This window comes from Stegodyphus dumicola, chromosome X2 (assembly GCF_044657685.1).
Source record: "Stegodyphus dumicola isolate Sdum_Otavi_A_Nest chromosome X2, ASM4465768v1".
Lineage (NCBI taxonomy): Eukaryota > Metazoa > Arthropoda > Arachnida > Araneae > Eresidae > Stegodyphus > Stegodyphus dumicola.
The window spans coordinates 138,071,447-138,099,115 of NC_140781.1; the positions used below are offsets into that span (position 1 = coordinate 138,071,447).

The 27,669-nt window shown below is 32.8% G+C and overlaps 1 protein-coding gene across 6 annotated transcripts in view; it reads left to right on the top strand.

Annotated features, from left to right (window-relative positions):
• LOC118192698 (teneurin-a-like) overlaps window positions 1-27,669 on the top strand; it is a 1,025,489-nt gene that overhangs the window by 563,457 nt on the left and 434,363 nt on the right. For 5 of the 6 annotated variants that reach the window (XM_085809689.1, XM_085809693.1, XM_085809690.1 and 2 more), the window contains one exon: window positions 7,551-7,916. In XM_085809689.1, coding sequence (XP_085665815.1) covers window positions 7,551-7,916 — 366 coding nt within the window. Of the gene's footprint in view, window positions 1-3,427; window positions 3,565-7,550; window positions 7,917-27,669 lie in introns of those variants that run through there. The other variant, XM_085809694.1, reaches the window with a different exon arrangement.

Sequence of the window (27,669 nt, forward strand, 5' to 3'; positions counted from 1 at the left end):
TTTCTCGTTAATAGACACAGAACTAAAACTTCATGATAAGTCCAATTCTTTTGTGTTTAGATATCTTACACTAACTGTTTATAAGCGTTGAGCTAAGATACGACGTTTAAATGAAAAATTAATGTCTGAGGAACTTATTTGAAATAGATATATTTTTGAAAATACGATAAATGGCATATAAAGTAAAAACGTTTAAATGCATTAGACAAACCTGTAAGAAACTCTTAATTTGCAAGTGTGTTTCTTTTGATGTACTTACAATAATTTCATATGTCTACTACTCATTATAAAGCGTTAAGCTTATTATTCAACTACTTTAAAAACTACTAAATAAAATGTCGTTCATTCATAATTATGTACTGCAGAATTAGAGATTCAAAATGAAATATATAAAATTATATATCCACAGGTTCATGCATATTTTATTAAATAATATAATCTAAAAGTATTTTACACTTATTTTATTCTTTGCAGTCAGGATGCTATAAAATAATCTATCATTAGTATCACTAATATTTAAGGGAAGTAAAACGGTTTCGACAAAGGACAACATCGACATTTTCTTTTCAAGTAAACTTAGTATTCAGTAAAACCAAATAAATTATTAAAACATTTTATTTATAAAAAATATATAATTTAATTTTTCTCCTATCGGTAATTTATTTTTGGGATATCAGTAATATTTTTATTTAATCAATAACATATTTTTTGGAAAATATCTTAAAGGTGTCTAGAAATGATAGATTTCAAGTGGATGATCACGTATAGGCACACGTAAAAATATTTGTTCTTTACCGAAGCACTTTTAAAACGATATTTCAAAATGCATTCATAAATTCAAGTGAACATATTTTTATGAAAATTAGAAACATTTTCGAGTGAAAGAACACTAGAAAACATAAAAATGCATCATATTTTTAAACAAAATCTATGACTATTCCTTTCTGGAGAAGAATTTACATAAATTCACTGAACACATTTAGGTAAAAAACATTATAAAGATAAATTTCAGTTATGATTCTTGGATCAAAATTTATAAAAATATGCCTAAATACTGAAAATATTTTGTAGAAATTGCGAATAATTTATAATCCTTCCTTACATTATAATCATGGTGTTATGACTTCATTGTTTCTTTTGCTGGGCCTTTTAATAATGTTTGTCTTCTGTTTGATATTGTTTCAATTCTTAAAAATAGATTTTTGACATTTTTTCGAAGCCCTTACTGCTCTCTGCATTAATACTCGAAGCTTTCTGCACTTCTTTTCTGTAGAGACTACCTTTATTAAATCACAGAATTATATTCATTTTCCTACGTTTTAGGGTATTTACCTACTATTCTATATTATATTTACATCTATGCTTATAATAATATTTATTGTTAACATATTCAGTATATATATATATATATATATATATATATATATTAATAATAAAGAATAACTTATTGTTGAACATATTTAAAGTTTTTGTTCAAGTAAATGTTCCTTTGAACTTAGATCTCAGAAAAAATACTTCAGAGCTAACAGACGAGAGCGTGAAAGAGAATGCTTATGCCTGAAAAATTGAGCATAATAGTTACAAAAAAATATGCATAAATCTCAGTTTAAAACCATTTAAAGAGAAACCTTTAAAAATTGTTTCTGCAAAAAGAAAAAGGCACATTTTTTAGTTTATATCTATTACCTTAATTTACTAGTGTCTGGCACTTCCAAACTAAGCATGTTATAAATATTTTGTGTTAGTAAAGTTTACTTTACTTTTTAAAATCAAAATTTGAAAAATCTTCTACTGTCAATTTGGTATTATTCTCTTTAAATACTTAAGACAAAGTCAAATTGGTAAGTTGATTGCCAAGATCACTTTGAAAACTGTATTACATGATGTTTTTTAGCGTTAAGTGCAATAAATAGTTCTGTTAATACGGTAACATTCGATATTTTTTCGGTATGAATCTAGAAAATGTCACATTTTGTAATTTATTCATGAATCCTAGAGAAATCTAAATACCCTTCTGATAAAAAAATGAAATATTCTGAAAAAGAATCCTACGAAATATTATGAAAGAGATCCTATGAAAGAATGAACGTATCACAAAATTCTTAACTGTGTATATCTGAAAAATTAAAAACCTTTAAAGACTTTAAATGTAAAGAAGTATTTAAGACTTTAAAAAGTATTACAAAATTAAAATTTTGGTAACGTGAAGCACTCGTAATTTTACTTTCATCGACAATAATCAGCAGAAGCAGAAATATCCCAATTAAAGTTTAAAATTAAACATTAATACAAATACTATTTTCATCATGATCAATTTCTTGAAATCATTTGAACAAACCAGTTCTATCATTTTTTTAAAAAGTTGTTAAATCACAGTAACATAAGCCATTTTCCTAAAAGAAAAGCATTTTTCGAATTTTATTTGAATGGCTGATATTTTATTCAGGAACAGAAGTTTGCTTTACAATTGTATAAACTAAACTATATATTATCGACTATAAGCCATTCCTCATATAAGCAGGAAGCTAAGAGTTTGCATATGCAGGCAGAACTGAAAAACAGCTTACAAGCCTAATTTAAATTTAATAGTAAGAGAATAATTAGTCGTCTATCTTAGCTAAACTTATCAGGCGAATTGAAGGTGAACACCAAATCCTCATCCATTTGCAAAGTAGGCCATACACGATTATCCGATCGTTCAAAAAATATTGCAGTGTTATGGACCGAACTGAAGAGGATATTATCTATGAGGTGGGTGATGATGATAACGGTAATGTTTGAATAAAATTATAGATGATGCAATTCTTATGGATTTAACTGCAGCACGCAGAGATTTCTGAAGAATTGCTAGAAAATTTCCAGCCGAATAATGGTATTGAGAAGTGCGATTGTACATCGAGATTAGGTGAAATAAAAAAATAAAAGTTTTATTTATTTCAATTTCTTTAATCTTTTATTCATTTTTGTGATAAGGTTATTTTTAAATCAGTTTGAAATCGTATATATGCTAACGCCAAGTCTTTAATGAAAGAAGATGTGCTAAAAATTCTCGGCTTATACAGGTAAATATATACTTACAATTACGAGTTTATACACGGTATAATTATTTAATCAGAATATGGATATAGAATCAAATAAAATGTGTTCAATCGAATTATATTATATCGCCACCATGAATCTCAAATCTGTGAAAGAAAAGAAATTGGAGGTAAATTTCCTTCATCCTAAATATCTCAATTCGCGTGTATAATTAAAGTCTTAAAGTTATTACATTCAAAGTATATTTATCCGAAACAAATACATGTGTATTTCCGTTACTTTAAGAATACTTGGATCTTAAAACTACGCTTGAGTGCCAGTAACGTTCCCTCGTCGCTGTTACTCAAATAAGCGAGTCTTAAGTTCAGAGCAGAGAATTTTGAAGAACGGACATTGAAAGAGAAGTGCAACATCTTTCCCAATTCATGCAGAGTGAATAACCGAAGATTAGGTATTAATATTCAGCGCGTGTGTGCGGCACAGGAATCGGATATGCATTACTAGAGGGCGTTGCTGAAGTCATCGGTGAGTAATATGAGTTATATTTAGTTGCAGCTGAATGGATTCTATTGCAAAACTTTGAGAATAATGCATCTTAGATTTATTGGCTTAAGTAAGCACCTTGATTTTCCGGACTTGCAAGGGGTAATTAATAAAGAGGGCTGCTACAAGAATGTATTTCATGATCCTAATTTATGCAGTCGTTTGTGAAAAACGTTTGCTAATTAATTTTACTTCTAAAAGATGTTTGCCTAAGTTAATGTCATTTTTACGTCGAGCTTTTTGATTGCTTTCTAAAAATGATTTTGTATTTGTATATTAGTTTTATATGTTTACTGATTCTATTTCTTTCGGATTAATACATAATTGAACGTTGAACTGAAAATCTTTAATAATAGATGCATAAAATGTTTGTTAAATACTTGTCAAAATTCAATCTTTTGTTCGTAGTTAACTTCAAACTAAAGATCTTACCGAATTTCGAATGTTACCGAATTTCGAATGCATAAGGTTTAATATATTATATACTAGGTGTACCCGCCCGGCGTTGCCCGCGCATTTAGAAAATGCAGATAAGTGAATAGCGCAGGAATGGTAGTGTAGGACATGTAGACTGTCTCTCTCTCTTCCCCCCCCACAAGCTACAAAAAAGAAATGAATTGTAATTAATCGATTTAATGTATCGTCAAAACAGCAAACTAACGCTAGAATAAAGAAATCAATTGTTACAATCGAACGTTATTTGAAAACAAATAATAATATCAGTGAGTCAAAAAAACCGTGATTAATTAATTATAAATAATTTTTTTTAAATTTTTCTAATTCAAAAATCGAAAATCGGGCTTCGAGGTCTGGTGGCCAGCCCCTTTGTGCTTCCGTATAAAAAATTCCAGGTCCCTGCGTGCGATAGATTTGGCTGGAGAGCTCGGTCAGACAGACAGACAGACACATTACACTTGCTTTTATTATTATAGATACATAGAAATCGATATAGCAATTAATCAATATTATTTAATTTTAATATTACGAATAATTAATATTACGAAATAATATTGATTAATTGATTATATTATCTCTTAAGTTTAATTAAAGTATAATTATCTTAAAAGAGTAAATCCATACTAGTAAGTTAGTTTTGAAAGATATTTTGAAGTAACTTATATATATATATATATGTACATGTATATATATAGATACATACTATATATGCTATAACTACTGCTATTATATATACTACGTTATATTACTGCTCCTTGCTATATTGCTTTCTGTGTAGAAAATTTTGTTTACTTATTGCCGTAAATTTTATTTAATGTTACTCATAGTTTAAAAAATGAGACCTATTTTCAAAAGTTTCAATTATTTATTTTTATTTTTTCAATTATTTAGTTTCATTTATTTATTAAAAGTTTCAATTATTTTTATTTTTAATTTAAGTATTATATGACATTAGATATCAGCACCTTTTTGAAGGTATTAATTTTAACTTCACAGAAGTTTTAATTGCGTATGGAATTAAGGTATAAATCTACAAAACTAACCGTCTGTATGTCTCTTCGTAAATCTAAATATGAGTTATAGGCATAAGAACAGAGATATATGTACATAAATAAGTACTGGAATTCAAATTAATTTCGAGTTTCTTTCTAATTTACTGGCGTTATGAAATCAGACGCCTTTTTAGAAAAAGGCATACTCATACCACGTTCACTCAACTATTAGAAGATAACACAGATCCTATCATTCGTATTATCAGAAAAAATAGATGCATATGTTTCGAACATTATCTATCAGAAGATAGTGCGCTCGAATCCTCCTCATAGTTTGGTGGTGGTATCGTTCAGTCGTCTAAAAATTATGATAGCAAACACAAAAATAATAAAATAACTCAAACTGTTACAGACAGATACGCTAACATAGAGAAATTTAAAATTTGCACAAAATATAAAATTTTTATAACTTATTTCAGTTTATTTTAAAATAATTTGTACATATTTATGCTTGTGCAAAATTCAGTCATACGCTTTTAAAGAAATGAAAAGTTGATATATGAAAAATGCTGTCTAGTTATTCCTTTAATATTAGTCCTTGAAGTTCAGAGAGAAAATATTAAAATTTATGATTAAGCACCATACTTCTGATAAAGAATTGTAAGTAACTTTACACAAAGTGAAGTAACTTCATGCAATGAATTGAAGGGAAGGCTTTTATTTTTGAATAATCTGGCAGGAATTGCAAGGAAACGTGAACATAATAAACACCCAACAACTTTAAGTCTAAGCTGGATATTCGTCACAGAGCTTTCAAATTACTCTGATGATACCAGTTTCTCTGTAAATGGAGTCTGGTTCCATAAAACTCATTACCTTGATTAAATAAGATTGGTAAATGTGATTAAACAGAGTAAACACTATAGAGCTCAAGCAAATTTTTTAATGTTCAGCTTATCTCGAAATTGGGAGCCTATTAAATTATTTCTCAATATTATTTGTTACGTAACTGAACAAAATGTACTCAGATTAACATTTGTTTATTCTGAATCTGCGAAACAATCTGAGTACTTGTGATTGTGTATCTGTTAGAATAATTCAAGCTAACAGAGTGATATTTTCAATGAGAAGAGGGCGATTAAATGTTACTATTTTTTTGTATTCTGAGACATTATTCACTTACTTCACTTCAGAAAATTAAAAATACCGCACTTTCCCGTTAAGATATTGTTTTATTGCAATATTTCACAGTGCTTTCTTTCTAATTGATTCCTGATTTTATAAATGTTACAGTATTAACGAATCGCTATAACACACTTCTAGCCAATCAGTGGACTAGTGGATAAGACTGCTGAAACACTAGTAGTTTGACCTTCATTTGCACCCCAGCTAAATAAGCTGACTACATATAAATTGGTACGGGAAATTTGCAGTATTATTTCGGTCCTAAAATTGACGATAAGAAATTAATATCCTTAATCAAGTTTAAAATAATAAAACGACAACAGAAAACCTCAAGAATTGCGGGAGTTTAAAAATTATTTTCTGCGTTTTGTAATAAGAAGTTGCTAAAACATAATTTGAATTCCTTCATTCCTGAACAGAATCTGAATTATTCAATCGCAACGGAATCTTTTATAGATTGACGAGGTAGAAAAGTTAAATGCTAATCACGCGGGATTTCCTCTCAGACTGCAGAAAAAGCATGTTCATAGGAAATTATTTATTAAGAGAAAAGTTAATCACACCAAAGTAAAACATATAATTAGGCAAAGCAAAAACTTTGTGTTTAGTTTTAGATTTTAAGCAAGACTATCAATTTCGAGGGCGAGCAGGTACAGGTAGCAAAGAAATTTTGCCGGAGGAGCAGAATCTTATCAAGAACCGAATTCTTTGCTCTAGTCGAACCTGTTTATAACATGTTTGTAACCTTGCTGAACTTGTAACTTCCTGCCCTCGAAATCTATAGATTCTTTGTTAAAATCTACGCCAGACACAAAGTTATTACTTTGACTAAATGATTTATTGTTGATATTTGGAAGCGCTGAGAAAAATTACATAACCTTAATACAGGTACAGGTAGAAGTGAACGGGACACCAGAATTTCACTGTAGGTTGTACAGGTATAGTTCCGCCGCACTAACTGTGGAGTTCCATCCTAGTTTTGACGGATAGCATCCTGGGTAGCGCTCCACAGTCTTTCACGTCACTTCTCTTCCCAATTCAGCGACCTCTCACTAGGACTTTCGGCTCCGAGTATATTTTAAGAGTCTCCTTGCTTCACAGACACTATTTCTATGTCTTCTCCGGGATTCGAAACTGGGCTCATCGGTACAGCAATCAGCGTCGTTAACCACTGTACCTGGCGGACGCTCAGCTTTAATACAATTAAATGAATTTAAAGTCCTAGATCTCATATTTACTAATCCTGAGAAACGCCATGTATGTGCATCAGTTAAATATTACAGCGCTGCTTAATTAATGCTTTGATACTGAATGTAGCATCTTTTTCTTCTGCAGGTGCAGAGAGACATAATTCTCCTACGGTTATTACTTCCAATAAAGGGACCCCCAATCAATATCCTGGGTACAATTCTTTGCCAAGGCCAGGGCACGGGGGTCCACTTCAAGGGGCCACAGTAGCCCAGAGCGAAGTCGAGGTTGTCAACAATCCTGCTCCGAATCAACAAGTTACACCCCTGCAAAGAGACGGAAGCATGAGAGGCAATTCGGGGAACGGCGGAAGCTCTCGGGGTCGTATGTATCTGTCACTTCATCGAGGCCCTTCATCGTCCTCCACATCAGATAATAATTCTGATGCTACATGTACAGATTCCGAACCAATCACGAGAAGAGGAGGCAATCCATCGTTGGAAGCTCAAAACAGTAAGTTTCGCCTTGCATTGCATACAGCAGATTTTGCATAATTAGAATACCTAGACTAATATACAGAACCAATATTTGTACACCATTTCTTTCAATGAAAAAATAATAAATAAAAAAAGATACTGGAGAGCAATTTGTTAGACATTTGTTAGACATAAGTATATATATATATATATACTTTTATATGGTCTCATTAGATTCTTATCATACAGTATCTTTAAGAAAGTTATGCTTTACCGCAAAATCTCCACAAAGCATTGAGATAAAATATAACATATTGCTACTCAGAAATTCTGGCATAGATGCTGTAATGAGCACAAAGCTATAACCATCATTAAAAGCAGTATGAATAGCAGTCATCTTATTTTCCGGTAGCCGCCTACGCCGAACTATACACAAATTTGAATAAATCTGCGTCTTTCATCTAACGAACCAGTAAACCAAGTTTTGAGGGTAGCTGAGACTGCATAGGCGCATATGATTAACAGTAATGAGAAATATTTCCGGTGACTTCAAACATTAGTCTTAGTCAGTGATCTGTTTATGGCCTTAGTTTGTTAATAAGTAAGTAGTTCTTATTTTAACTAGATTTTTCATGCTATAACAAAATTGCTATAAAAAACTAAATTTACAGAAAATTATCTGCAACCGTACTTAAGTTGTTAGACTATGTAATGATTTTACTAAAATTACTGCGCTATAGCAAAAGAAGTTTGACGTAACGGTTAGGTATATTTCGCTCTCTAAATTAATTTGGTCCACATACCAGTAGTAATCGCAAGTCCCCGGAGTTAAAAGAAAGCTACCTCAGAAATCATTACGTCCTGTTGCAGAAACATTGGGCCAGCCTCCGGATATCCGTATTCGTGCCCCATGGGCGGACACTGGCTGTTGCCATCGAGTGGAAAAGAAATTTATCCGCTAGTTGTTACCCGAAAATGGATGCCAGGAAGCTGTTGAAATGGCTAGGTCTCATGACTACGGAAGCGACATCCTCAAAACGCCAGAAACTTGTTACTAAAACTACATGGCTCAAATCGCGTATTAGAACGAGCTTTACTGATAAGATTTATTGTTTCAAGATCATCTGATATACGTTCAATGATAAATGTACAAAAGACATTCTGACTGTCAATGAAAATATATTCAATTACATTTTTTACTAATAATACGTTTTAGAAGTATATGTGTATCTATAATATTACAAGTTTAGTCGAATTAGTGTTAGACACTTAAAATTATTAAAATGAAGATTATATTGTTTTTCCTTTTCTAAAAAACTTTCATTTTATTCAGAGTTTTTATTTAAATTCAATTACAATAGAAAATTATATTGAAAAAAAATATTTTCCAAACGTTATTTTTTATTTATGAACTTAAAAAAGTCATATTTGATAAAGTTTAGAATCTTGTATCACACTGGTTTAATTGTTAAACACTGGCTCAGCAAAGCTAATTAAAGCACTTAAGAATGTTGCTTTTAATTTAATCTTAACAACAATTTTCTTGCTTCTATTTTTTTCTTTTATTTAAGTAGTAACTCCCTCTTAAATATGTTGTCACGCTTTGTAATTTCAATATTTTATAAAACACTTTGTATAACTTGATAAACAAATGGGAAAATGCCTTTTTTCAATTTGAATTTTATTAAGAACAAATACCGAAAGTTTTAAAGCATTCCGTCAGTTACATTCTGAGCTTTAAGAGTTCAAATAGTTAAAAGCAATTTTAAAACTGAGAATTGAGGTTTTCAATTTAGCATTCTTTTTTACAGCAGGTAAGAGTCATAAAACTATTTCTGACATCTTCTCCTTGTGATAACGATATGACGTTTGCAAGGCAGGTTTATTAATATGCTACAGCACTTTGAATCAACATTTGAAAGAAACTAAACTTTTTTTTAAATATTAAAAATTCACATGTCCGCACCTTTAAAGACAGAACATTAAAGGCTGCTTTGCTATGCGGAAAGCTATTAATTATCACGAATACGTCTAAACTTTTAAAATTAAAGTAAAATAAAATGTTCCCATTTTTAATGATTACTTTTGCATGTTAATTGGCTAATGATGTTCGTTACATTAAGAGTTTGTATAAAGAAATAAATGCCACACTGTCCATTGACCAAAAGATAATGAGTATCAAGTATTATTTTTTAAAAGGTAGCACATTTTGATGGATGCTCTTAACATAGTAGATGTCGGAGGCGCCAACACTGGCAGTGGAAAGAAAAAATGTTGAAAACTGAAAGAAATTTCAGTAAAATTGCTTTAGAAAGTCGGAATGTACCATATTGCTTTTACAAGAAGACATTTGTCATTCTATTGGAGGTCTTGTAGTAAAAATAAAATATCAGTTGTCATTCTGTTGGAGGTCTCGTAGTAAAAATAAAATATCAGTAACACTGGGAAGTGGTTAAAACGAAAATGCCTTGCAGCGTAGTTCACATTGATTAGATTAACTGCAATTACCTTAATTCTAATTGAAATGCCTCGCGTGAACTTCAAGTTTAGCATTCTATTTCAGCAAAGTTGGATTTGGTGTTAGCTTCTATACTTACCTTTAACTTTGCTTTGCCGTTGGGGGTGAAACGTTATCTTTGTTGAGCAAAGATCATTCTAAGCGACTGTAAAAGGAAAGAATCTAATTCCACAGTGCGAAAAATAAAGTACGGTTTACAAACATATTTTAATGATGTCTCGTTTTATTATTTAAACCCCGACAAAAAGTCTAGTTGCTTGATAGTTTTCGCATTTTTTTTTTTTTTAGTAAACGTGAATACCAAAACACTTCGCTTACTAAGCTTATCCCTTCCCATAGGCATATAAACCTCAAGTGCTTTGCCATAATTCAAATTATCCTAGTCCATGATTGATCATAATCCTTTTTCATTTAGATTTTGTTTAAAAGTTTCCAGTCGTATTTTGTGTTTTGACGTATGGTACGGTTTACTGTTTTCTAAATAAATGTGGTTCAGTGTTTCTACGTATGTTTTTTTTTCAATGTTTACATCTTTGGCAAATTATTTTATTCATAATTTGTATTTACATCAGAGGGCTTAAACAGCTACTTACATTATAGTATTTATGTGGAACCATTTGTAACGGCGTGACTATATGTATCAACCATTTGTAACGGGGTGACTATATGATAATCTAGCCATAATATAACATAATGTATTAAAATTAAAATCAGAAATATTTTAAATTTATGAAGATGAATAATTACTTTGCTTCCAAGACTGGGAGTAGTCAGAACTCTAAAGATGTTACACATGGCAAAATTCCTTTTTTTCTTTTGCATTAATTTCTGATGAAAAACCATAATATATATCAGGGAAGTGGAGAGGAAATGTTATTTCTTTTCTGCAGCGTTAGGCAAATTGTCTTAAAGAAAATAGATTTCTTCACTTATGTCTCGAGGTGTTTACGAGCTTTTTCATTTGAAATTAACTCAAAACAGGGGAAATGTTACTAATTATTAAGAATAATCTTAGAACGTATTTCTTTAATATGTATTATTTTCTCTTTGTTCTATTTATCTTTACAGATTTTGAATAAAATGTAATAAAGCTAGCACTGAAATAAAGTTTTACACAGCAAATTTGTAAAAGGAGTTTGTAGTCAAATATATGCATATAAATAAGAGTCGGATTAGAAGAAAAACATGCCAGTGTAGGATTTTAAACTAGCTAAAGTAGCAAATTTAATTTGCTCTATATTTTGAGAAAAACCCTATCGATATCGAGGACGATCAACGCAGGACTCTTTTCTTCAGGAACAAAATGAAAAGATTCTGTACAATGACTACTGTACAATGACAGTACTCAGACACTCGTATGTCAACTGACATCCGCTAATTGGCAGTTAGAGCTTTCCAGTTGTCGCATTTTGTCACCATGTGGGGACCTAACGAGTGGAAAGATCCTGAAGTAGGCATCTTGAAGAGTTCAGTACATCACTTAAGCAGAAAGGGACTGAACATAGAATGTGAGTTGGCTTTGCAGTCATCGCAGTAGAGAGAATTCATCAAATTTCAGCTAGGAGCTGAGCAGGCTTCTGCTCTTAGCAAGGGGAAGCCGTCAGTAGCTGCGGGCGAGTCAATTTAGATCACATGGTATTGCAGGCCGAATCTTGCAGAAAGAGAGAGAAGTGCGCTAAATCTCAAATAAGTTTCAGTTTTCCTATGAAAGACCTGGCAATTTTGCATTTATTTACAACAACAACGATTTTCTTAAGGGAATTGCAGACCACCCCGTCTTGAAGCAAGTCTTTGGTAGCAGATGAGAAGCAAAATTGCAGTATTTATATTAAAAGCAACAGGCAGACCAAAAAAAAAGCAGCGTTGCGCAGTCCATCGAGAAAAATAGTAATGAAACGTAAAAAACTAAAACATTAGAAATGTAAAAGCATTCGGAAGAAGAGGGGCCTGTGTGTGATCGCCCTAGAAACAGATAAATTTTCCTTCAAATGCCACAACACTGTTGCTATTTTGCCTAATTATCTCTCTTTCTTTCTCTCTCTCTCTATATATATATACATATAATTTTAAAATTTCCTATAATAGACTTAAACGTCTTTCGTCAAAATGTTAATTGCAAGAACATCTCACTCTTTTATTTCCTACATTACGAAGTAAAATATGGGAACGGAATAATATCTTAAATGTGCAACGAAATATCTGGAACAGTTTCATAAACAGCAAAGAATAACAATAGTAATAAATGGTCTTAATGCTGGGTCAAAATCTTTCGATTTAATAAAGGTATGAGTGAAGAAGTATTATGATAGGAAATAATATGATACATCTTGCCATTTGGTTAGAAATCCTAATTTCCATCTTTTAGGCATAGATTCCTTTCTTCAGTAATTTTATTTAAAAAAATATTCACATTCCCATCATAAAGTCTCATGTAAACAATCAAGATTTGTATAATTATGCCATCTAAATCATCTATTAAATTATAAGCCTGATTCAGACTAGTAGACTTCTCCACAGAAGAAATACACTTTCAGCACCTCTGCACTATTATGCGCCGTTATCTCACTGAAATAAAGAAATATTTTAACAATTTCTGTCTTTATAAACTATTATTTAATTGTGAAACATGTTCTTGTAAACATTCGCATTGGGCTATTCATGCGTAGAGGAAATACCCTTGGCAAAGTAGCACCTCCGTATCCCGCTGTAAAGCACCGATGGCATTACCGCTAAGAAATTTTGCAATAGATATAGAACACCCTGGATTCTTTCTTTTTTTTCTAAATGAAGTGCATTGTTCAAATTATCATATAAAGACAAGTAGATACTAGTTTTCTAGCAAATGAAGGTCTATTTAATTCTCTCTTAGTCCATTTTACATACTTCTTTAGCAGAGGCTATATATACAGGCCTTTTAATTTTACTTTTCCCCCAGCACAGGTTTTTTGGGGAGGGGGGAACAATGTCTAAATAATTTTGCTTCTTTCAAATGATGTTCTATAGTTTCCACATTTAAAGTTAACTCTTTGTTTTTATTAAATCATTTACTGTATTTCTAGGACTAACGTCGATTAAATTTTGATAATTCTATGAACTCATTCTGAAGGTTTTCGCGGGCTTTCACACTTGGCATTTTAAAGGTAAGCTTCCGGCGCGTCATATTATGATTCCAAACACTTACAATTTGATTTGATGATCTAAAATCCCAAGTAACTGGCGCTTCCCTCTATCAGCATTTGTAACGCATTCGAATTTTAACAAAGCATTTTCATCCTTAAATTTTTATTTTAATACTATTTTACATCTGAATAGAAGGTGAAAAATATTATATATGTAAAAATAAACGTCTCAAAGGACTTATCAGTCACGACCATAAAAAATGCTTAAATTCAATTGTTGACATTGAGAAGTGCATTATAAATAAGCAATAGATAATCAATATAGTAAATTATTTTTAACTGTTAATGTTTGTTACAATCATTAAGAAAGTACCTTTGCATACTCTTTTTAAATCATTTGCGCGTTTTTATGTGCATTGAAAGGAACTGGTCTAAAGAAAATCTCGCCGTTTGTTAAGATATGTTTTTTAAAATACGCATGAAAATAATTTCTTCAAATTGAGCATTACAAATTATGAACAATTCTGTCTCTTTTTTTACGGTGGCAAATATATATTGGCTAATTCTTTTAATGCTACGTCATTTTAAGCTTTTGAGAAGGCCAAGTTTCTTAAAATATTTTCTCTGACATTCAAAGATCTCTTGTGCATTGTAGGAAATTAGCGGAAAATTTAAAAAATGGTAATCGAATTAGCTATTTATTCATCTCTACGCTAGACAAAGATAAATGAATCGGAAACCTTATTCTGAAAGGCTTCTGTTTCCTTCATAAATTCCTAAAATTAAATTGAAAAAAAATCTCATTTGCGCAGGCGGAGGAAAAGCAAAAATAAATTTTTCTTCATTGTTTTATTAGAGTGTCTCAGGAATACCATGAAGCCGAAAAAAATTATGGCACAACGAAAATAAAATATTTTTCTCTCTAAATGAAGGTAAGAGATATGCAGTATTTAGTACCAATTCAACGAAATGAAAGCTTACCCTTAATGCTTCCCTTGAGAGCCATGCATTCTGGCTGCATAATAAAATTTTGTTCATGCTCTTGCTCTTCACTGTCCTTTTGGATGGTTTTATTAATGCTGAGACTATTTCACTGCCGGCTGTGGGACCGTTTGGATATTGCACACCATTGTTTATGTGGGGAACAATGTTCCGAGAATGGGCAAAGGAACATGAGAATGGGACAGAGCTTTGCTTAGATTTGAAATGTTACGATCTTAACGTATTGCTAGATTTTAGAAAAGGGGTCAGACATTTTATTACTCTGTTACGTTTACTTATTTTAGAATACAGATACTTTATTTCACTGAAATATGCTAAAAGCAGAAAATAAATTGGATGCCTTCCAGATATCTGAACCGCATTTGGATTCAGGAAGATTTAATGCCTATTCCTTTGGGATTTTTGCTTAAAGTACTGAAATATAATAGTCTAATAGCAGATAACAAAATTTGCGTTAAGGAAAATAATAATTTAGAGAAGTAGTTAAGGAAATTTCAACACAGAATTTCATACTAATTTTTCAACTTTTAAAAGTTGAATATACTTTCCAATAGTTTCAACAAAAGAAAAATGATGAAAAAATAGTGGTATCTTGAGGTAACAAATCATTCTAGAGTTACTATATACTAATATTTCGTAGTTTTATAGAAAAACAATAAGGAAACTCTAAAACGCAAGGTACGCCAGGAAATATCACCCTACTACAAATATTTACAGAAAAAAATTTTAATTGGCGTAAATTTCCCTGTGTTGCAAATTAAACTTTTCAGTTTCTTGCCGTGTGTTATAGATGCCTCACGTGAGATTCTTATATTAAGCTTAAAAAAATAAATAAAGATAAAAAATGAAAATAGGGCTATTGTCCATTTTAGTCCACACACATTTTCTGTAGTCCATTTCAGTCCACACTGCAAATTTCATGTGACTGTGCGACTGCATGGATAATGCAGATGTTGAGTTTATTAAGGCCAGATTATAAGGGATGCACAGAAAACAATATCTTTAACACATCCAAAACAAGGAGTGTGATCCAGCAATTTGGAGGCGAGGAAAGGAACTCACTATCATTTCCTCCTTCTATTGGTTTGGTTTATTGAATTATAGAAAAACACACCAGGGCTATCTGCCTATGGGGAGGGATGCCTTCGTGGATGACTTTCTAAGGGAAACTGGCTCGTATACACGTTACACATGGGGAAAACCACGAAAACGCCCATGCACCCAGCCCGTTCGCAGGATTCGAACCTCGGACCTACCCAGTGTTCAGCGACTTTACCGCTCAGCCGCTGGTGGGCTCATTTCCTCCTTCGAACTACAAATTAGGTATGTGTCACGTGACGAAAGATTCTCGCATACAGCATTTGTATGAAGATACTTCGATAGTTAAAGTTTAATTTGATGTATCACAGGTAAATATATGGCTAACACTCTTAGTTTAAATACTGGAATAGTTGATGCTAAATTATTTGAATATGACAAAGCGCATAGCACTATCTACCTAAGGAAAGAGTGTAAATTCATAGGTTTTTTGATACGGGAAACATGAAAGATGAGCAATATCCTCACCGGGATTTGAACCTGGTCCTCTCGAATATTCGCCGAGTATGCTATCTTTACATCCCGAAGGCATACAGAAAGAAATGAGAAAATGCCTATTTAGGGTTACCTTCGTGGGGTTCTTTCTGATGGAACCTGTCTCAGATTCACGTAACACATGAGGGAAACAACTAAAACCAGCCATGTAGCCAGCTTTCTCCAGTCGTACTGTTAGTATTTAGTGGTTTAGCCACTCAGCTACTGGTTGGGCTTCGGAAATAACATCGGAAACATTCCCGTTGAAGGATGCATTGAACTAAAGATTTTAATTGAGCATTATATTAAATTAAATTAAATCACTCAGTGTAAATCCAGGAGAAGACACGGATGTAAATTGTCTGTTCCCCTCATAGGAGGCCACAGTGTCAGCCTATTACATGCCTCCATAATAAAATGACCACCACTTCTGACCTTAGTAGTGGCGAAAGCTTAGAAATGGCTAGTGGTCGCTATAAAAAGATTAATTATGTATTTTAATGTATGAAATAAATAAGACAAATATAACTTGATTAAGACAAATAATCGGATAGAGCATACGCAGCTTTAAATAAAACAACAAAAACACATGTAACTTAAAAGAAGGCAAATAACTTGTTAACACAAAGTCACTTATAACATATACTGTCTATTGGAAAATATTACCCTGATACAGCAATATACAAAATCTCTGAAACTGTTATCTTAGTTTTACAAATTATGTTTCAGAAATTATTGCACATTTATATTTGATTTTTCACAAAAAATAAATTGATTATCATATCACTAAATTAAATAAATCTTACATTAACTGTTTAACTTTCAGTTTTATCATTCTGAACCGATTAAAAACTTCAGTATCTTCTTGTAATTTATCTCTTTTCTCTTACTCACACTTATTTTGTCAATGTGATACTTTCGCTTATTCAACGCAATCAAATAAAATTATTGCTGTCGTATACCAAGAAACGAGTTCTCTCACCTGCATACACTGGGCAGCAAATGATGTTTTTCAAAATTAATTTTAGTTTAATTTTAGGAATCAGATAAATTGCTAATGTTTATAGATATGTTTAAAATGTCAAAGCAGTATTTTTTCTTGTTTAATATACTAATATGACAGAGCTTTCTGTATGCCCTCCGAAATTTCTAACTTTATGTATAGTATTCCCAGCGTACATGAAACGTAACCTTTCCTGAAACTGCTGTTCACACCGTTAAAAGCAAGCGAGTTCTGTAATTTAATCCTACTGTGCAGTCACAAATTCAGAGATTCAGAAGTCAGGGGAGAGATCGTGGTAAGAGACATGCACTTACAGGCGTCAAGAGTAGGTGTTATTCAGACCGATCCATTTCCATCGCCATCTTCCTTATACCTAAAGCAACTCTTAAGAGGAAGAAAAGATAACGCATAAAATGAGTCTATATAAAAGACTATAAAAAAAGTCTTTTCATGAAAAGAAAAATGTTTCTCACCATGAATACCAAAAATATGGAACACAGTAAAAGCAGTAAAAAAGGGAGGTATAAAGAATAACTTTCTCTTCTTTCTCTCTGTTCTGACCATAAAAATTTTCGTTTTAGCAGTTTTTTTCAAGGCATTTTTCTTGCTCTTCGTCTGAACTTACTTACGTATGAACTCTACAGTGGGTTCTAAGGTATAATTTCATAACCTATAGAAGCGATCGCGTGTCTTGCATTTTAAATAAGTTATGAAAGAAACGAGGGCATTCTTGTATTTGTACGGGGGTTTATCCATAAATTGAGATGTTTCCTTACGCGCAGTAGTTAGATCACTGAGAAATGTTATAAGTATTTGCATGCATTTTTGAATGACTGATGAATAATCTAGTTTATTCATCCTAAAACGTAATTTTTAAAACAGTCACGTTATCGTTTACAGCCTGTATGATGGATGAGCTGCATAGATTGTCTGAATTCTGAGCAGAAAAATTCTTACCATTATTTTTCAAAGAAAAGAATTGTTTCCATCAAGAGTTGTATATATTTTCAACTGTAGCTCTAAAATAATGTTTTTAATATACTAGGCTCTTTACTTTAAGTTTACTTTAAATTGATAACTATTTTTTCTTTTAATTTTCCGTTCCTTTTTTTCTTTCTTTCTCTCAAAATACGCCTCACGTAATCCAGAATTATATGCAAAAACATTAGATAAAGACAGCAAAGTCCCTCGAATAAATAATAAGCGAATTAAAATTTACTTATAAATGTTTTATAACTACTTACAACCAGAGACGAGAGTGTAATACTTTGCCGGGAGTATAAGCTTTGAAAGCTGGAGAAAAGAAGTTCGAGTTTTTAGCTAACAGGTAAGTGACTAGAGCTTGATTACTGTTTTGACCCAGAAGGCCTGGACGAAGGTCGAGGATCTGAGAGGTAAGTGACCAGGCTCCGATTACCACTTAGTCCAAGTACACCGACAGAAGATAAAAATTTAGCATAGAGGTAAGTGACAGGATCCTTCACTTTCATCCTTCTATCAGTTACAAAATTGCACGCATTCCCCAGAAGGTCATTTTTCAAGTCATTTTCTCATGCCTATTATTATTATTAAAATAGATGGTTTTATTTCTAGAGATTCCATTTCTGATTTTAATTCTTTGGGGATTTATAACATATCTTGTCAGTGTGCTTTAAAAGAGCGTTAATGTTTCGCATCGAAGAATACGAGACTTAATTCAAGACGAAATTAGGAAGTTTTCGGCAGCTAATCATAGCTGGAAATTAAATGACAATTTTGATTTTATGTCTGCAAAAATTATCCAAAAATATCTTCCATTGGTGAACTGGATTTTCTTGAAGCTATTTATATTTATAAAGATTTAGCCTGTTTAGTTAATGTCTTTAATTCCAATCCAGTCCTTTCTAACGATTTTAAAATTCTATTAATTAATTTTTCAGTCAATTAACTAGTTCTGCAGACAAATGGCGCTACTTTCTCATTCGCTTTACTCCGTTTAGGTATAAATACAACTGTGGCTTTCCCTTCGTTGCTCCTGTTGAAGAGGTAGTTGCACCGGTTTGCCCTCGAAATCTCTAGAGACTTTTCTATGCCAACCGCAAGATTGTTGCTTTCTCTAATTTTATGTTTTGCTTTGGCGTGTTTCTCTTCTGTCTTGAATACAAACGCAGTTTATATTTAGATATCAAAATGCGAAAGTCTTAAAAAAACCTAGTTTCTGAGATATCTCAAAATTAACTCACTAACAGCCAGAGCACTAGCCACACAGCGTTCCGGAACAAAGAAATTGTTAAAGCTCTCTGTCTCGAAACTTAGATTATATATTGTTATATAAACTCCCATAATTTTTTGGTGGAGTAGAGGAAACAGTAGTAGTGCAGAGCAGATTCAGCATAAGAGTTTTCTACAATAAATAAGTAAAGATGAAAACAAATTCTTCTTCATAGTTAAATTAGTTTCTATTTATGTAAAGCTTTTCAGAACAATTTATGCATCTTTTACGAATGAGGATTCAAAACCTTATATCCACCTAACTTTAAGCCCAGAGTGCTATAGAAGTAAATATTATGTTATGGCAATGGGCCTGGAATTATCTTGTTTTCAAATTAAATTAATTTAAATCTCAACAGTTAGTAAGTTCACTGTTAACATTCAGACAGCCATTTTATTAAGACTTTATTCTAAATGTTTCTAAGGCATTACTTTATCAGGAAAATTAAAATTCTTTTCTTCTTCTCTTTCTGATTTTTTTTTCTAATTCTGCAAACATTTTAAAGAATGTAAACGACACCAAAATATTGCTCTTTATTCTATAACATTCTAAGTACTAATATGTTGATTTTAGTTGTTATAAACTCTGTTGATGCAATTGAGTACTTTCATAATATTATTTCATTTTATAAACGTAATACGTGCCTTTTCGTTTTAACAACATTTGATCATAGAAATGCGCGAAGATACTATTTGCACTGAAATCTCTCAAAATAAAGCGTTAAGTAAGTAAATGTTATGAACAGGTTATTAAAAACAATTAAAACTGCACTATCTCATATCCAAAATTCAAAACTGTAATATAATATTTCACTTTAATTTTGTTTTGTTTTATCACATTTCCATTCCATTCCAAGTCAAATTTTTAAAAATTCTTCAGCAATAAACATTGTTTTCTTTCAAAATTGTAGAATCCTGTAAACGGACAAAATCTTCAGGACTTATTTTTATGGAAACATTTGTTGTCGCCAGAAATATTTACTGTCCTCCACTGGAAAGGCTCGATATTTTCTACACCATTCGAACACATATTTTCGTTCTATTAATGCGTAGGCGGAATATTTTGTTACGTTCTATTCAGGCATTAATATTCTGCAAAAGAATTTTCGTAACGTATTTAATACATTCGTTTCTCCTCTTAAATATAATTTTCATAAGTTGCATAAACGTAAGCAAGAAAAGCAACTTAAATTTGAAGCAAGTAAAAAATGCTTCAAAAAAGAAATACTTCCGTACTATGATTGAATATAAAATTTTAAGGGACACCATAGACATTCACAAGGGTTTGGCAAATGGGTTTGTTGTCTCTTTGGTATTGAATAAGAAACATGTGGCATTGCTTTGATGCATATATATATATATATGAATAGCACATGATTTTGCGTTACTACAATAATATAGTTTATAATCAGTTTGTGAAACTTCCTAAATTAAATAATTAAATAAAAATGTATTGACGCAATGTTTTGTTTCCTCTCTCTAACTCCTTTTCGAGGGCTGGCTAGGCGGTATAGTGGTTAGGGTATAAGGTTTTTCTCCCACTTTCCTGGCGTGCCTTCGTGGTGTAGTGGTTCAGCACGCTGGGTCGGTATTCCAGAGGTCCGTGGTTCGATTCCCGGCAAAGGCGGTTGCATATTTTTCATCTTTTCTGCTTCCAATTAACCTAATGACACTACAATTGGCGCCCAAACTAAAAAAGGTTATGTATGATGATTCTCCGCACCCAGGATTTGGCGACTAGGTCCCCTAAAATCCTAGTCGCCCTTTAAACAGGGGAGTATATAAGATATTTCTCCCACTTCTCTAGCGTGCCTTCGTGGTGTAACGGTAGCACGATGGGCCGGTATTCCAGAGGTCCGTGGTTCGATTCCCGGTGAAGGCGGTTGCATATTTTTCATCTTCTCTGCTTCCAACTAACCTAATGACTCTACAAGGGGAGACTAACTGCGATACCGAAGGGCCCGGGTTCGAATCCCGGAGAAGGCATAGATGTAAAATTGTCTGTCCTTTCATAGGAGGTAACGGCGGCTGCCTAATAGGTGGCCCCACAATATATTGGCCACACTGGCCTTAGGAGTGATACAATGCCGTTATAGGCAAGTGCTCGCCATTGGACCAAAAAATAAAAAAAACTCCTTCTGAAATGTTTCTCTTTGCCCATTTACTCATGACACTAAATACGGTTCCACACTTTCTGAAATTCTAACTCCTAGAATCATAAAGATAGACAGACAACTTATTACGCCTTATTTCTGAAGTGCAGTAAATAAAAACTCAGATGAAGGTTTATAATAAACCTTTTTATTTTCTCATCAGCCTGACGGTTACACAAAGTTTTAAAGTATTATAGATAACAAACTCTGCAGCTTGAGGAAAATTAAATTATTAAATACAGAGTAGCATTAAATACAAAGCATTTGTTTCGTGAAAAAAATGCTGCTAGCGGTGCTAAAGTCGATACAGCAATTCAGCAGCAGTGAGCTATTACACCGTAAGCGGCCTCTGATAGCTGCCAGAGGCTCCGAAAGCGAGAAACTCTAAGCTTAAATAATTCTTTGCATCATAGTGAGAGTTGACAAAACAAAGGCAAAGGCAGAGCAGTGAAGTAAAGGTAAAGCAATAAAGCAAAGCAAAAGCAAAGCAGTAAAATAACTGGATTAGTTAGTATAAAACTCTACAAGAGAACCCAGTAGTATGATTCTCTTTATCCTCAATTAACGTTCTACAAAAACCACAGTAGCTTTTTTCAGGGAGTATGGCTGCACCCAAGACCAGGTATAATCGGAAAGGGGCTCACTGGGGCTTTCACAGATCCCCTTCTTTCTGTTTTAGATTCACATTTTTTAAGTATAAATTTTTCAATGTCGCCGATATCATACCATCTGGACACCTGCAGTGGATACCAGTAATGTTTGGGTTACCAGCGATGCCAGAAGCCATTTTGGCGATATACAAACTGACTTACTGCCTCCTTTGTATGCTCTTTCGCATCAGCATAAACCTTGTTTACATGTAGCTTAAATGTGTAAGATCAGAAAGAGTGGCACCATCCATTCATTCACATGTTTTGTGGATGAAGACCAGTGAGGAGAAAAAATGACAGTCTTTGCAGCAGATAATTCAAACCTGTTAAACGTTACAGCAGCATAGGCTTCTGTAACGTTTGGCTGGTCACCACAGCCAAACTGTGCAATAATTTCTGAGGAGTCACCTGAGCCACACGTTCCAGCAATTTTCTCAGCGTTGATTCAGCTTGATGCCTAAGGAGAGCAGTTCAGTCTTACCCAGCTTGAAGTATCACACTTTAAAAATGGTATTAATGAGTCTGCTCGTTCTCCTTCAAGAGTTCATCCAGAAATCAAGCTGACGAGACTAACTGCTTTTACTAACTTAAATGTCATAATCTTTCTCTGCAGGCTTCCGGGATATGGATTTGATTCCCTATAAAATCTCTAAGGATATCACTTCAAAATGAAATTTGAATTACCATATATATATATATATATATATATATATATATATTCTGAAAAAAAAAGTATTTTAAATGGAATTTGCCAGTTATCTTTAAAAAATCCTCATGTATAACAGATAGCCTTAGTGTACTTTGCTATAATCAAATAATTCATTTTAAAAGACTTAATTCTTTTTAGTGAAACTTCTGCCGTAATACTCGAAATACAAAGACAAACTAATTGAATATAAATAAGAAAACTTCCCTTATATGTTATTTCTAAATTTTTCTTAACTTTTAATCTAAACAAATATGGGAATTTTTCGATTTGAAATTGCATCACACATCACATGTATATTCATGCTGTATGAAATCTGAGAAAAGTTTAATAATATTCTTTCGCCAGACTAAGACTTTAATCCCTTATTATCGCGGATTACATGTAAAAGACTAGACGTTATGTATGTCTAGACTTTTAGAGAGACTAGACGCTATAATTTCATAAAACTTATATTCTAAAAAACTAAAATTAAAAGTGGACTTATCCCTGCATTATATTTTTTTAATTTAAGAAAAATGAAAGTTTAAATTTACTTTAATATGTATTCGAATGGCTTTCAGAATTTCAAATGAATTTCGATAATTATTCAAATGACTTGTACTATTTCATGCAAATTTCAACAATTTCATAAACATGTATTCAAAATGCTGCAAATACTAGCAATTTTTTATCCGAATTGAAGCTCATAATGGCACGAAATATACTTTGCTTTTAATTGAGGAAATTTCGTCATTGTAATGATGACCTGTAGTGTCAGTATTCATTGGATTTTTACAATAACCTTACAAATTACTCATGGATATCATTAGACATCTAGACATATATCTGCTAATCAATTAGGTGTACATTCGGGCTAAGGAATTCAGATCCGGAAACAAATATTTCATCTAATTGGCAATTAAAAAACATGAAGCTTGAATTACGAAATACTTTGATTGGCAATCATTTCTTTAGTAAAAATTTCCTTCTGTAGATTCAAGAGTGATTCTATCTCTAGTTTTGATAACATAATAATTATTTTATTCATATTTGGGAAAAGTAATTTATTCCTGATTATAAAAAGGTTTGGAGAACACGTTAAACTACGAAAAAATCCTTCTGAGACAGGTATGAATTTTACGTTTTTGTGTTAATTATCAGTATTTCCTTTATGTAATTATTTTTTGATAAAACATATAAAAAGACTAACTTACATTAGTTAAGGATACTTGTTAGATCCTTATTTTCTAAGAATTTTCATTTATTAGGTTTTATATAAATTACAAGCTGTCTTATTATGTTCATTGTTGACATCTATTAATGCCAGCAGAATAACCGGATTATGTTGAACAATTTCCTCTTTTTGTACTCAAATAATTTAAGCTACATGTTTTACAGAAATACTTTTACAAGCTACGAAAATTTTATGTCTAGAGTAAAGCTAATTATATAAGTTTTTCTCCAGGCAAACTAACTAACGAAACACTATAAAACCACCAAAACTTCGGGAAAATAAAAAACATATTGTGGATAATTTCTATCTGTGTTCGAGAATATTATTTTTAGTTTGAGTAAGGAAATTCTCTAATAAACTATCACATTATATAAATATATTACACAAAATTATTGTTTTATTCATTATTCGGTAACAAAGCAACATATTTATTAATGTGATAAACAGGTTCTTTATTCCGATGACAACCAAAGCAGCAAAGTCGTGATCCTCATGAGAGAATTTTATTCAAGCTCAGAAGAAATAATATTCCTAGATGTAAGTGATTGTGAACATGTATTATCGTATATTCTATATGCAGATTTTATTTTAGACATGAGCAGTAAGTGCAGGTAGTCATCGATATGCCCCGATGAAGTATGTGCCAACCCAAGATGCGTCGATTCAGGAGGACACAGATTTTGAAACCTGATAAAAACAAATAACTAAATGAAAATTCATTAAAATGTATTTAATAATAGTCTCAGCATTTAGTTTGTTCATTATAAATCTTATATCTTGGTTTCTGCGTAAAAACTGCATAATAATTTGTAGAGTCATTAGATTTTTTTTTATGCTAGGGACATGAAAAATGAGCAATGCCCTCTCCGGGACTGTAAAACCGGAAAGGGCATTGTTCATTTCCAAATTCTGGTGGTGACGAACCTTTTACCTTTAGTTCCTTTACCACCTTTTACCTTTTACCACTACCTTTTAGTTCGGGCGCCACCGTAGAGCCATTAGGTTTTTTTTTTCCTGTTATAGGGACATGAAAAATGAGCCATGCCTTCGCCGGGAATCGAAACTGGACCTTTCGAATACGCACCGAATATTCTACCGTTGCACCACGAGGGCATGCTTCAAGAAAGGAGAAAATACCTTATAAATTTCTAAAAATGCGGCTGCCTCATGGACACGAATTTATTTTGCTGTTGTCGTGACTTGCTCCGCATGTCTGATACTAACATCAGAAGAAATCCACGAATTTTATCGCGGCGAGAATCGCAGGATCGCGTCTGTCGTTGGCATCGGCCTTGCCTCATTGTAATTGACAGTACGAGTTTGCCCAGTTCTGTCCCAATTTTAAAAGATAATTCTCCGAGAAATAGGGTCAAAAATTCGCCAGCCGCTCTTCGCCTACCACCAAACTATTCGAAGAGACTTTCGGTACGCCTTATATTTTAAGCGCCGCCATGACCTCAAGCCAGTATACACTAACAAATATCCAACCCTTCTCTGGAATTCGATCCACCGAGCCCAGCTGTACGGAAGCCAACAATGTTAAACACTGTACCAATCAAAGCTACAAAATTTATTTAAATGAAGAAAATAATTGATTAAATCTACTAAAATGAAACTCCTGAATACGTGAGTTTTCTGTCCTGTAGATTCATTCCTAATGGAATTCTCTTGGCTATTTTTACTATACGATTTCCTGTGGATCAGAACATACCTAAATTAAAATATCTTGATGAGAAAGATAAGAATTATGAAGATAAGATTATATTATTAATACGCAGCATGGATAGTAAATTAAGACGTGCCTCGTAGAGTGGCGACATATGCAAGGTGGATGGTAAGTCTAGTAATATGGGCATTCCTCTTTCCGCCTTATGGCACGAGTCCCCTCACCGCGCAAAACCAGGCACAGGGGCTTAGCCCCTGCCCTGGCACCTTGGAGAGAGGGACGCATCGCTTATGTGACACGATTGTTGTCTATGATTTGCTACCTGCTAGTAGCTCGGGCTGCCCGTCGCAGAAGAACATTTACCCAGCAAACTCGGGGGGGGGGCAGGCTACCCCTGGGCTACTAGAGCCATCTGCTCTAGGACATGCCAGGTCCACGGGTCGGCTAATAAGTGACCTTTCCAGGGCCTTCATAACCACTAGGATCGTAATTTGTATAATTCCGTGGCCGAGACTCCCTAGGAAAAGATCCTAGCCAGTAGCTTCGCAGAATACTATACGGCGACCGCCGGGGGGAGGAAGGTGGATGGTAAATTAGAAGTGACATTTTATATGGTAACGCGAGAATGCATGATTATAAATGCCATGGCAGCGTAACGTAATGCATCAGCGTACAAAAAATGGAACGCGTTTTGGGATGAGTTTTAGATGTTCCTAATGTTTACAAAATATATAAATTGTCTTCCACTCATGCAAATCTACGATGCGTTTTTCTATTACAATGGTAACATTTACTAACGTAAACTGACTTCATCCTTACGTTGTGGAAGTTAATTAACATACTCAATTTAAGAATTAATTTTATTCAAGCTTAGAAATACCAAAAATGCGGTATTTATTATCATTTTCTCCCTTGGCAAAATATTTCTGCTTAATTTATTTTTGTCAGATCATAATGCAATATTAATTACGACTAGCCAAATTTCTTTCTTCATTTGACATGATAATGCATTCTTATCTAGCCAATCAAATATTTAACAATAAATAAGATATCTCCATAAACGATGGAAAAGGACAATAAAATAAAGATATTTGCAAAATCGATTTTAAACTGAAATAAAAACCGAACATAAACGTCTTTTATGGCTATATGATCACTCAAGCTTAAAACAAAATATTTCAATTGGGCTGTATCTTTCAGTGCTCTATTTTATAGGCTAAAATTCCATCTAGGATCCTCTTGCCTGTGTAGCTTACGAAATCAAATTTTAGTAGCGATTTCTTCAAAACTATTTCTTATAAAATAGAATCAGTTACAAAATATAAAATAAAAAAAGATTTCACAAATAAAGTGAATTGATAATCTTAAATACTATTAGAAACATAATACATAGTTAATGCTATCTATAAAGGGTTACGTTAATATCATCGTTATTGCGAAAAATGGTAAGAAATATTTTTAGGCAGTTTTAATAACAACTACTATATTTTACCTCCGCATAAAAATTAACTTTGCAGTATGTTTTAAAAATAAATATTTCTTTCTCTCTCGCAATGTTTCTCATGTCGAAACTGCAAGGTAAATTGGAGTGTCAGCTGTTGCTGTTCTTAACAACAAATCTTTGATGTTACTGGCTTCGTGTGATTTCGTAGGCTCATCGAAGCTGTGTCTTCGTTTCTCACACTTCTGTAAGTAATGTGCCGTCACTGAACTCCAGCTTTGGGAAGAGCTGTCTTGTCTGTCTTCTGACCTTTGCCTGTCCTTGGCAAAGACCTTGGGCACATTATGGGTGGCTTCGCGAAGTTTCCCAATTTGACGTATCCGTATCAGATTTGACGCAAAACACACAGAAGAACGACTCCAAGGATCTCCTTGCCCGTTTTCCTAGATTTTCACCAATATCTCATAAAGGCTCTCATCTCAACACAAATTTAA